We start from the raw sequence: 12,438 nt of genomic DNA on the forward strand, positions 1-12,438 counted from the left end.
ACAAGTCACCCCATTTTGCAAAGTACACCCCTCAGGGAATTCATCTAGGGGTATAGTGTACATTTCAAACCCCCAGGGGTTTCACCAATTTTGATACAAGTGGGCAGTGAAAATGAAAAATTACATTTTTTTACACAAAAATGCAGTTCTGGCTCACAATTTTTCATTTTCAGAAGGTATGAAGGAGAAAAAGCACCCCAAAATATGTGCCCCAATTTCTTCCGAGTACGGCAATGCCTCACATGTGACCAAAAAATACCAGTTGGGTGCATGGCAGGACTCAGAACGGAAGGAGTGATTTTTGGATTTTGTGGCTCAGATTCTGGTGGAATTTTGGTGGGTGCTATGTCGCATTAGCAAGACCCCCCAAGCACCAATACAGTGGAACCCCCCCACAAGTCACCCCATTTTGCAAACTACACCCCTCAGGGAATTCATCTAGGGGTATAGTGTACATTTCAAACCCCCAGGGGTTTCACCAATTTTGATACAAGTGGGCAGTGAACATGAAAAATTACATTTTTTACACAAAAATGCAGTTCTGGCTCAAAATTTTTCATTTTCAGAAGGTATGAAGGAGAAAAAGCACCCCAAAATCTGTGCCCCAATTTCTCCCGAGTACGGCAATGCCTCACATGTGACCAAAAAATACCAGTTGGGTGCATGGCAGGACTCAGAAGGGAAGGAGTGATTTTTGGATTTTGCAGCACAGATTCTGGTGGAATGAATGGTGGGTGCTATGTTGCACCAATACAGTGGAACCCCCCCACAAGTCACCCCATTTTGCAAACTACACCCCTCAGGGAATTCATCTAGGGGTATAGTGTACATTTCAAACCCCCAGGGGTTTCACCAATTTTGATACAAGTGGGCAGTGAAAATGAAAAATTACATTTTTTTACACAAAAATGCAGTTCTGGCTCAAAATATTTCATTTTCACAAGGAATGAAGGAGACAAAGCACCCCAAAATCTGTGCCCCAATTTCTCCCGAGTACGGCAATGCCTCATGTGTGACCAAAAAGTGGCAGGACTCAGAAGGGAAGGAGTGATATTTGGAGTTTGCAGCACAAATTCTGGTGGAATTTTGGTGGGTGCTATGTCGCATTAGCAAGACCCCCCAAGCACCAATACAGTGGAACCCCCCCACAAGTCACCCCATTTTGAAAACTACACCCCTCAGGGAATTCATCTAGGGGTATAGTGTACATTTAAAACCCCCAGGGGTTTCACCAATTTTGATACAAGTGGGCAGTGAAAAAGAAAAATTACATTTTTTACACAAAAATGCAGTTCTGGCTCAAAATTTTTCATTTTCAGAAGGTATGAAGGAGAAAAAGCACCCCAAAATCTGTGCCCCAATATCTCCCGAGTACGGCAATGCCTCACATGTGACCAAAAAATACCAGTTGGGTGCATGGCAGGACTCAGAAGGGAAGGAGTGATTTTTGGATTTTGCGGCTCAGATTCTGGTGGAATGAATGGTGGGTGCTATGTGGCATTAGCAAGACCCCCGAAGCACGGTGAAATTATGAACCTAATATTCCATAGATGTGTGGTATAATTTAAAACACTCCTTTATACATAGGCCGGGTTTGTCGGGGCAAGTGTCACACTGGAAAATAGTTTGCTTTCTTATTCCCTTTTTATAGCAAACTTTGCACCTTTTTTGTGTCCTGCCCTTTTTTCCAGTGGAGGGGATTTCATCAGGAAAATGCTGCCCTGGTACAATACGGGGGCCAGTACTAGAAGTACTGGGGCCCTCTGCCTGCTGGTTCCCAAATATTAGGCCCTTTATGACTTCCTCTTGAAAGTGCATAAATGTCCCCCTCTGGCCGGTAGAACGGAATAGCACGTAAGCGTTATACAGTGCCATCTGGATGATATACACGGCCACCTTCTTGTACCAGATTTTTGTTTTCCGCAGGGCACTGTACGGCTTCAGTACCTGATCTGAAAGATCCACTCCGCCCATGTACCTATTGTAATCCAGGATACAATTAGGTTTTGAGGTGTGGGTACTGGTACCTCGTACAGGGACGGAGGTGGTACTGTCTCCGTGAATTGTTGTCAGTATAAGGACATCCCTCTTGTCCTTATATTTGACCAACAACATATTTTCGGTGCATATTCCCCTGCTTTCACCCCTTCTCATTACTTGGGCAATGTGCGTTTTTGGGAGGCCTCTTTGGTTCTTGCGCACAGTACCGCAAGCTGCTGTACCTCTTGAACCAAGGGCCTTAAACAGGGGGATGCTAGTGTAAAAGTTATCCACATAGAGGTGATAACCTTTATCCAGGAAGGGGTGCACTAAATCCCAGACAATTTTCCCACTAACACCTACGAGGGAGGGGGGGCATTCTGGCGGTTGAATTCTTGAATCCTTCCCTTCATAAACCCTAAACCTGTGGGTGTACCCTGAGGTGCTTTCACACAGTTTATACATTTTTATGCCATACCTTGCCCTCTTACTGGGAAGGTACTGGCGGAATTTAACCCTTCCTTTAAAATGTATAAGGGACTCGTCGATACAAATAAATTTTTCAGGGATGTACACCTCTTCAAATTTGGCACTGAAATGATCAATGACCGGCCTGACTTTGAATAGCCGGTCAAAGGTGGGATCATCTCTGGGTGGGCACTGTGCATTATCGGTGTAATGTATGAATTTAAGAATTGTCTCAAATCGAGTCCGGGGCATGGCCATACGGTAAAATGGAGTACTGTACAGAACATCTGTACTCCAATATTGCCTAATTTCTGGCTTTTTTACTATGCCCATATGAAACACCAGACCCCAAAACGTCATCATCTCTACTGCATCTACAGGGGTCCACCTAGCAAATGATGACGTGGGGTTTTGAGCAATAAACTGCTGGGCATATAAATTAGTTTGGTCCACCATTAAATTTATAAAATCATCAGAGAAAAATAATTTGAAAAAGTCAATTTCTCTGAGACCTGTGGAATCAAATTGGATTCCTGGCATGGCCAAAAACTCAGGAACCTGGGGCTTAAAATTGTCTGGTGGTGGGGTCCATACTAGATCAATTATTGGGGGGGGAATCTCAGCTGATCTACGGGGGCGTCTTTGAGGGGGTCCCTCATCAGCAGAGGAGGAAGAGGAGCTTAAGGCAAATCCTTCAAATTCCCCGCTTGCATCACTGGCTGTGTCAGAGTCAGAAGCAAGCATGGCATATGCCTCCTCCACTGAATACATTCTCCTGGATGATTGGGAGGACATTTGGGAGGACATTTGGGAGGACATTTGGGATGCCATTTTTATTTTTGTGTTACCGGTAGTGAAATGTTTCAACACGTGTATAGTGTAGGGGGGGGCACAAACTTTATTTCAATCCGGGGGGTATGTAGTGTGTAGTGTGTATGTGGTGCAGAAAAAAAAAAAAATACTTTATACCAATAAAAAAAAAAAAAAATGAAGGGGTTAAAAAAAAAAAAAAGGAAGGGGTTAAAAAAAAAAAGGTCCTGCGCCAAAAATTGAGCACAGATGTTGGTCAGTAACGTCTGTCACTGAACAGCGCTCAAAGGCAACAGGAATTTGATCAAAAAAAAAAAAAAAAATAGATCAACCCTGTGCCGAAAGAGATGATCAGTGATGTACGTCACTGATCAGCGCACAGCGGCCACAGGACACCCACAAAATCACAGTGTGTGTAAAAAAAAAAATTAAAAAAATACCCCACAGCACACACACAAAAAAAAAAGGTGATCAGTGATGCGACACTGATTACCAGTGAGGTGCAGCAGGTGCACAACCTTTGGTGCAACTGACAGGTATATATAAAAAAAAAAAAACCTCTGTACCCCCAAAAAAGTTGCTGATCACCTCAGATATAGTGATCAGCACAAAAGGCGGGGACAGCAGACACAAAATTTAGCACTCTCTATCACTATCTCTCTCTATCTCTCTATCTCTCACTATCTAACACTATCTAACACTCTATGACACTGCAGCAGCAGCACTCACAGGTATATCTATATATAAAAAAAAACCTGCGCCCCCAAAAAGTTACTGATCAGTTAATTTATACTGATCAGCACAAAAGGAGGGGGCAGCAGTCAGTTATATAAAAAATATATAGCACAATCTGTCACTATCTCTCTCTATCTCTCTCTATCTCTCTCTCTCTATCTCTCTCTATCTCTCTATAACTATCACACTGCAGCAGCACAAAATATAGCACTCTGTCAGTAGGCCTCTCTCTCTATCTCTCTCTCTCTATCTCTCTCTCTCTATCTATAACTATATCACACTGCAGCAGCACAAAATATAGCACTCTCTGACACTATCTCTCTCTCTATCTCTCTCTATCTCTCTCTATCTCTCTCTATCTCTCTCTATCTCTCTCTCTCTATCTCTCTCTATCTCTCTCTATCTATCTCTATCTATCTCTCTATCTATCTAGCTAATACTAATACAGTGCAGCAGCACAATATCACAGTATGGCACAATTATTGCACAGGATCCAGGAAGCAATCAGCAGCGATCAGGTAAGTATTGCAGCAAGTATTTCTGGTCAGTATGGCGGCAGGGGGGTACGGTGACCGCACTGCACGCTTTCCAGACCGGAATGGCGTCTGCAGTGCAGTCACCGTTAGTTTAAATCTCCCTCCTTGGCTGTGATTGGTCCGTCGGTCCGACGGACCAATCACGGCCTTTGGGGGCGGGCGGGGTGAGGTGGGGTGACACCAGTGTCACCCTTACACCCCGCGGTGATTGGTGCTGTACTTTACAGCACCAATCACCTCTGATCCCGTGTCACCGGCGAACGTTATTCGCCGGTGACACAGGAAAACGCTGTGAATGGCTGTTCACACTGAACAGCCAATCACAGCGATCGCCGACGGGGGGGCGGCATCGCAGCCCCCCCGGGGCATGCACGGACATGTCTGCTGTCAGGGACAGCAGACATGTTGAAACTGTCACCGCGTCTATAGACGCGGTGACAGTTTAAATCCATGACGTACATTTACGCCATGTGTCGGGAAGTGCTTCCCGACCATGACGTAAATGTACGTCAAATGTCGGGAAGGGGTTAAATGCCAGGGCCTTTTTTTAATCCCATTCCCACCCTCTCTCTGCTGCTCTCTTAGCATGTACACTGGCACCACTAACACTGCCCCTTCCCCACCTAAACCCTCTTTTATCATGGTGCCCCCCCTGTCATTTTATCCTGGATCCGCCCCTGAATACATGTAAAGTAATCCGCGTCCACTCGCCACGCTTCGGGCTCGGTGGCTCGCTGCGCTCACCACACTATATAAAATCAACTCCACGCCGACGTGGATAGTGGGGGTATGAAAAGGTCGGAGGACGCGTACCGCCGCCCCTCAAGGGCGTGCTGCGCTCGCCATGCTTCGGGTTGGCGTTGATAGTGGGGGTGGCGTTAACAATGGGGGTGCATTTAACATTGCGAATCACATCGCATCGCATGCCAATTGCTGGCATGCAATGCGATGCGATATTTAATTGCACAATATGGGGCATTTTCCCGAAAATCACATCGCATACCATCGCATAGTACCTGGGGGTGTGCAAAGATGGAATAACATGCAAATGTTATCTAACAGGTATGTAACATCCACATCCACTGCACTACAGATCCCAGCCTAGCCTCTGCATTGTCTTCTGGCATGTTTTAGCTATAAATGTATGTAACATCCACATCCACTGCACTACAGATCCCAGCCTAGCCTCTGCATTGTCTTCTGGCATGTTTTAGCTATAAATGTATGTAACATCCACATCCACTGCACTACAGATCCCAGCCTAGCCTCTGCATTGTCTTCTGGCATGTTTTAGCTATAAATGTATGTAACATCAATAGATAATTGTATTTTGTTAGATGTATGTATAGATTGGAAGGTTCTAAGTAAGCCAATATTAGCATACCTCTTGGTTGGCTAATCAGGCTAGTTTATGATCTTTGTACAATTAGCATTTCAATCAGGTGGGCAAATGGTCTGGCCTGGCCTGGCTCTTAATTTGGGATAGTATTTCTGTAGGGTTAGAAGCAAGACAGCTTGCTGTTTTAGCAAAGGGTGTTCTTAACTAAGGGTAGCATCTGAACAGTTAAAGAAACAGTTGAACAACAACTACATAAAGAAATACTGGAGGAACACAGAAGGACATAAAATTCACCATCATCCACTGAAAATCCAGCATTCTGCAGTGAGTTACCTGACCCAGCATCACCTACAGTCTGCACAGCCAGGACAATGAACTTCATACTGAACCATTCTATGTACCAGAGCCATGGTTCCTCAATCCTGTGCATTCCCTATTCACTCTGCATGCTTTCTGCCCCTAGCAGGGTGTGCTGTGGCATGGCCCACGGTGCAAAGCTATTAGGGGTCAAGGGTGCAGGTGGAGGGGGAAGAGGAGGATAGGAGGAGAGAGAGGACTACTTTGTCCATTCTCTTTACCTGCTGCCTCGTGTCCTGCCATGCTCACTTCTTGCCTCAGGTTTCCTTACCTGCACCTCATGTCACCTGTCTGTCTCCCCCTCCCTCTAGATTGTAAGCTCCTTAGAGCAGGGCCCTCCTCCCTCCTGTTCTCACTGCACTCTTCTTGTATTTCAACTACAGCTCTCTTACTCATCTACAATCTATACCTGCATCTATTCTCATTCACTTCCTTATATCTCAGCTGTATTGTGTACTAAGAATTGTGCTTTAATTGTGTTATGACTAGTTCTGTGTACCCTGTACTGTTCTTTTGTGTTCTATATGTACAGTACTGGCTGGTGCAATCACCATGTGGCGCCGCTGATTGGCTGCCTGGGTGCTGCACAGCTCAGTAATGATATGTTCCCCATGTCTGTGACCCTCATTAGAGTACATCTAGTATATATATCAGTACTGTTACTGGCTACCTAGCTGGCTGTGCAATCACCATGTGGCGCCGCTGATTGGCTGACTGGGTGCTGCACAGCTCAGTAATTATATGGTCCCCATGTCTGTGCTCCTCATTAGAGTACATCTAGTTTATATATATCAGTACTGTTACTGGCTGTGCAATCACCATGTGGCGCCGCTGAATGGCTGCCTGGGTACTGCACAGCTCGGTAAATATGTTCCCCATGTCCGTGTCCCTTATTAGAATGCGTCTTGTGCATATCTGTATGTGTGATGTACATTTGTACTGCCATTGTTGCCTGTTCCTTGTACTGATAACCCTTTGTATTGCAGTATGTGCATTGTTATTTTTATTGTCTGTAAAGCGCCTTGAGTCCTGTTGGAGAAAGTGCGCTATATAAATAAAACTTACTTACTTACTTACTTACAAATCGGCAGGAAATGGCCGAAAATCGGCAAAAAAAAATTAAATCGGGCGCCGTGATAATACACAAGTACCAAATGTTGGGAGCGTGGTTACCTCCTGTGATTAGGCCACTGTGTGTCAGTGTCACTGAGACGCTCATGCTGAGCCTGCTATCAGCACAGCACATGCTTTAGGAGGTGTGCTGCTGCAAGGGAGGGATGGAGGGGGAAGTGGGTGGACCAGGGCCCCCGCTGGGCCCCTCCAGCAAGCCCGGGCCTGGGTTATTAGTACCCGCTCCCCCCCCCCCCCCCCTCTCGGCGGCCCTGCTTGCAGTCATGTAAATAAAAGCATGCTTGTTTCTTGGCCATGCGCTGTGCAAAAAAAGTATTCTGTGCATCGTATGCTGATCTGCTCATCCCTGCATCAGCCAGGCCCTACTATATATATTACCATGTTCACTTCAGAAATATGGTCAATGCTGGTGACTTCAATGTCCACAGCTACAATCACTGGGGGACCTACAACAGAAGGGGGTAAGAAATATTACTACCATTAACATTTGGATAGTTGTAATATTGCAATGTTTTTAGATAATATAATGAATGATTGCTGTTTGTCAAGAACATAAACTGTATATGATTTTATGCATTTCCTATATGACCATTTCCAGCATGTACAAGATGTTCTGCTCCTGTTCTACCCAGTCACAGTAGTATTACCCTTCTCCTGCTTTATCATGTGCATGGAGCTGAGAGAGCAAGCGGTGCCATGATCTATGTATGGGATGTAAGCACCACATCCTACCCCGGAGTGACTTTCTGAGCTGGGTGCTTCGTGCTGTTGTCCGGTGCCCAAGCTGGTGAGCAGTTGGGAAGTTTCCAACATTATTTAGTTGTAGTTCCCATTCATGTCTGGATTGGCCTTACAACAAAATGCTGCTTTAGCCACTTAAATGGCATGGCCAGAAATCTTCCTGGACCAGCTGCACTGCTGGCACTGGCCACTCCGGAAGAATTCCGGGCTGCATCACTTTTTCGATCCCCTGGGGACCACCAGCTCTGATAGGCGTGCCTAGGAATCAGCATAAAACTCTTAAGCCCTCCACTGGACTCCTATGGCGGAGGGGGGGGGGGGGTGGGGTGGGCTTAACTGTGCAATGCTTTATGCTAGGGATAGCCATCGTTGCCATTACCATCAATAGTGCAACTGGCCATCGATAGTGGCATACTATACAAAGTGGGAGTTCCCCAAAGTGGGGAAGTGGGCGACCCCACTTCCCCAGGGCCCCTGCTCCTGCTGGGGGGGGGGGGTGAATGCTATGGCCGGGGGGACTTGTATAAAAAGTCTCCCCCCGGCTGTGACATTACCCCGCTGGCTAGTTGGGCCCGATGCTGGTTTTTGAAATACGGGGAACCCCTAGTCATTTCGTCCCCCGTCTTTTGGAACCAGGATCGGCCCTTAAACCTGGTGCTGGTGTTATAGAATCCAGGGGAACCCTATTTATTTTGCCCCGTAATTTTATGAAACCAGGACCGGCTCTTTGAGCCCGCGCTGATTATGCTCAGGAGGGGGGACCCCATGCCGTTTTATTTTTTTCAAAAAGTCGCACATGTCCAAAAATGACCACATTTTCATGACTAAAAAATTGCACCATATCGCACTTTTTTGTCGCAAATTTGCATTCCATTAAATATGCGAAGATTGGCCCAAAAAATGCGATTTTAAAAAGTGCGATATGGTGCAATTTTAGAAAGTGCCTAAAATCGCATCACATTGAAATGTCCCCCTTTATATCTAGACACAGTATATTGCTAACAATCACATAAAGCCACTCAGCTCTTTGAAATCTCTGTATAAATGTATATTATCCATACCCCAAAGGACTTCATTTATGCATTAAACATGGATATTTCCCACCATGTGTTTGTTTTAGCACAGCAATAAATAGTTTCCATTGTTATATATTCTCACACAAGTTATTTGTGTTTGCTGGTGACAGCACATTGTATTGTGCTGCTATTGTTTTGTCTACATTTTCTGCAGCCAAAACATAGACTATATTTGTCAGCACTGGGCTGCACCAGCGCACTATTATGTACCTAGCAAAATGAAAGCATGAGCTGGTACTTCATTTGTGGAGCACAACCTTTATCCTTGCACCTAGGCTTGCCACGTCAGTCATTGGTGATTCCTGGAGATACCCCCCCTGTTAATAATGCCCGGGGAAGTGGGCATGGCCTAAAAGGGGTGTGGTCTTTACAATAGTGGGCGTGGCCTCTGAGACCTAAAAAATATACATATATATATATAGGAGCGGGGTTTGTCACTCACCACAAGCGCTGCACACAGCGGTATGTCATGCTGCTGTGGTGCCAGCCCTGCAGGTCTGACTAACGGTCCCGGGCTGTCCCCGCTGCCGCTGGCTGCCTGCTTCCGGAATCGGATGCACTATTCCCCCGCAGCCTGTCACAGACAGACTCGCGAGATGATGACATCATCATATCGCGAGTCTCTCAGTCTACAGGCTGCGGGGGAATAGTGTATCCGATTCCGGAAGCAGGCAGCCAGCGGCGGCGGCACATGGGCACGGGTAGAGAGAGAGTGGAGGGCTAAACAGGAGGCTTTATCAGACACCCGAATTCCGGGAGAATCCGAGAATCCGGGAAACTGAAAAAGCCTCCTTGAGGGTTGCCACCGATTCCTGGAGATTCCCGGAAATCCAGTGCGCAGGGTTTATGTAGGTGATGTTTGCACTACAAAGTGACCTTTATCAATGACTGTACCTCCAATTCCAGGCCGGAAATTCCTGGCATATCCTCTCATCAGTCCATCCAGGTTAGGCATCCATGATATTTCTAAATTCGATCCAACATAATTCCCAATATCTTCAACACCACTGAAAAAAAAAACAGTGTACAGGGGTTATAAAAAACCACAAGGGGAGATATCACCAAATTGTGGAATTTCTAGATGCATTTTGTAAACTGTGCAATTTACTAATCACATAATGAAACCTCGTTGTTTCAATTCTCTATTGCTGCAGTTTGCAAACTGCACATGAAACAGCGGCGTAACTACATTTTGGGCGTCCCCCCGCCGTTAAAGGGAGGACGCCCAGCCACTCACCCGCCCCTCCGCCCGCCGCACCAACCCCCGCAGTCTTACCTAGGTTCAGTATGCGCTGGTCCCGGCTCCCTTCTTCTGCTATGAGGACCACCACAAAATGTCCGCCCCCATACAGCAGACAGTTTCAGAGAACTGTCTGCTATATGGGGGCGGCCATTTTGTGGTGGTCCTCAGCAGAAGAAGGGAGCCGGGACCAGCACATACTGAACACAGGTAAAGATTGGGGATGGAGGGGGTTGGTGTGGCGGGGTGTAACGTAACTATAGCACTGCAGCCCCCGGCGCCCGCAAATGCATAGCGCCCCCCTCCCCCCGCGCGGTCGCGGGGGCTGCGGTGCTATAGTTACGCCACTGACATGAAACCATTAGAAAATGGCCGACACGCAGAGCGTGATTCTTCTACTGGTGCAGTGGTTCCCAATCATTGAATCACAGCACCCCAGAGCAGCGGTGTCAAACTCATGGCCCTCCAGCTGTTGTGCAACTACACTTCCCAGCATGCCCTGCCACAGTTTTAGCAATCCATTATATTAAATCTTTGGCAGGGCATGCTGGGAGGTGTAGTTCCACAACAGCTGGAAGGCCATGAGTTTGACACCACTGCCTAGAGTATCAGATTTTTTTCCCAGCACCCCTAGGCCAAAAAATTTAAAAGCAAAATAAAGTGTTGAAGTCGTGTTGCATCCACGCCGCACTAGTATACTATGGCGGCCATTTTAGTTTGCATATTTACGTAAATAGTGTATAGAAGCAAGTAGGAATATTGTGCGAACTCAAATGGCTGCCATACTAATACATATAGACCCATACTCCACAATCACAAATAATAAAATATAGTTATTGAAGGGTTAAAATGAGGAATCCATGAAGCATACAAGAAGTGCCACGTAGACTGGTTTTGCCTGTGTTACTTTGCAAGGTCATGCATTGTGAGCCTAGTGTGCCTTATCTCTCGATACTGTGTTTCTACTGCATCCCCCCTTTGGTTTCGGCATGCAGTGTTCTCGTGCATAAACGCCCTTATAATGGAAACCCCCCCTGCTACTCATTCTCCCTGTGTATGATCCTGTATGCCCCCTGTTGAATCTGCCCAGCAACTGTTAACAAACCAATAAGAACGTAACATATACTTGTACACTCCCATGTATTCTGCCTTTTTAACTAGCTGCTTATTCCATAATAAACAGAATGATTCTTAACTTACCACTGTGTGTTTGGTGTGGAGTGTTAAGTTCCATTCTCACGGGTACCTAAGGGGCCATCACGTCGAGGGGCTAGAGATATATCCTTACAATTTGGGGGCTTCGTTCGGGATTCAGCTGGCCGTCCCCTACCCGGTAAGATAGAGAATTCTGTTGTCTCTCTTGTCCGCCACGGGATTGCGGTCACCTGCTGAATCTGAACTCACTCTGTGTTCCGGGAACACGTGACAAGGTAATATTTAAGTCCGGGACTTTATATTACGTAATTGTATGTAAGGAAATTTATGACGCCATAAACAGGTATCAGGGATACCATAGAACATGGGTCTTCAACCTGTGGCCCTCCAGATGTTGTGAAACTACATGTTCCAACATGCATTGCCACATTTTTTCCTAGAAGAAAAAATGTCAGTGCATGCTGGGACATGTAGTTCCACAACATCTGGAGGGCCACAGGTTGAAGACCTGTGCCATAGAAGGACCAGGGGTCCACGTCATAAAACAGGTATCCGGGATACCACGATTGGACCAGGGGTCCACATAGAGAAAGCCTCCTCGATTTGATCGCCTAAATATATGTATGTACATGTTTGTCTGTTAATGTTGCAACTGTGTATTTGTTTAAACACTCAGTAGACGTGTGGTAAGTGTACGGCCACTGAGTGTTATTGTTGTTTAGAGCGATTCTAAGTAGATTTGCAAATTGATTTGGCTACTGAGTGTCATTGTTGTTTAAAGTGATTCTAAGTAGATTTGCGACTTAACTTGTGACAGATATTATTGTGACTATATTGACTGACAGACTGTTATATTATGGGATCACATCA

At 46.0% G+C, this 12,438-nt stretch overlaps 1 protein-coding gene across 1 annotated transcript in view; it reads right to left on the reverse strand.

The window, feature by feature from the left end:
- The window catches only part of GABRD (gamma-aminobutyric acid type A receptor subunit delta), a 57,841-nt gene extending 46,504 nt beyond the window's left edge, over positions 1-11,337 (reverse strand). Inside the window, exons 1-3 of the mRNA XM_083161564.1 lie at positions 11,321-11,337; positions 10,068-10,180; positions 7,735-7,802 (exon numbers count right to left, since the gene is read on the reverse strand). Of these exons, the coding sequence (XP_083017690.1) occupies positions 7,735-7,802; positions 10,068-10,180; positions 11,321-11,337 (198 nt within the window). The remainder of the gene's footprint in view (positions 1-7,734; positions 7,803-10,067; positions 10,181-11,320) is intronic.
- Positions 11,338-12,438: the final 1,101 nt, after the last annotated feature.

The sequence above is a fragment of the Crinia signifera genome, chromosome 19 (genome assembly GCF_055691185.1).
Source record: "Crinia signifera chromosome 19, ASM5569118v1, whole genome shotgun sequence".
In the NCBI taxonomy this organism is placed as follows: Eukaryota; Metazoa; Chordata; class Amphibia; order Anura; family Myobatrachidae; genus Crinia; species Crinia signifera.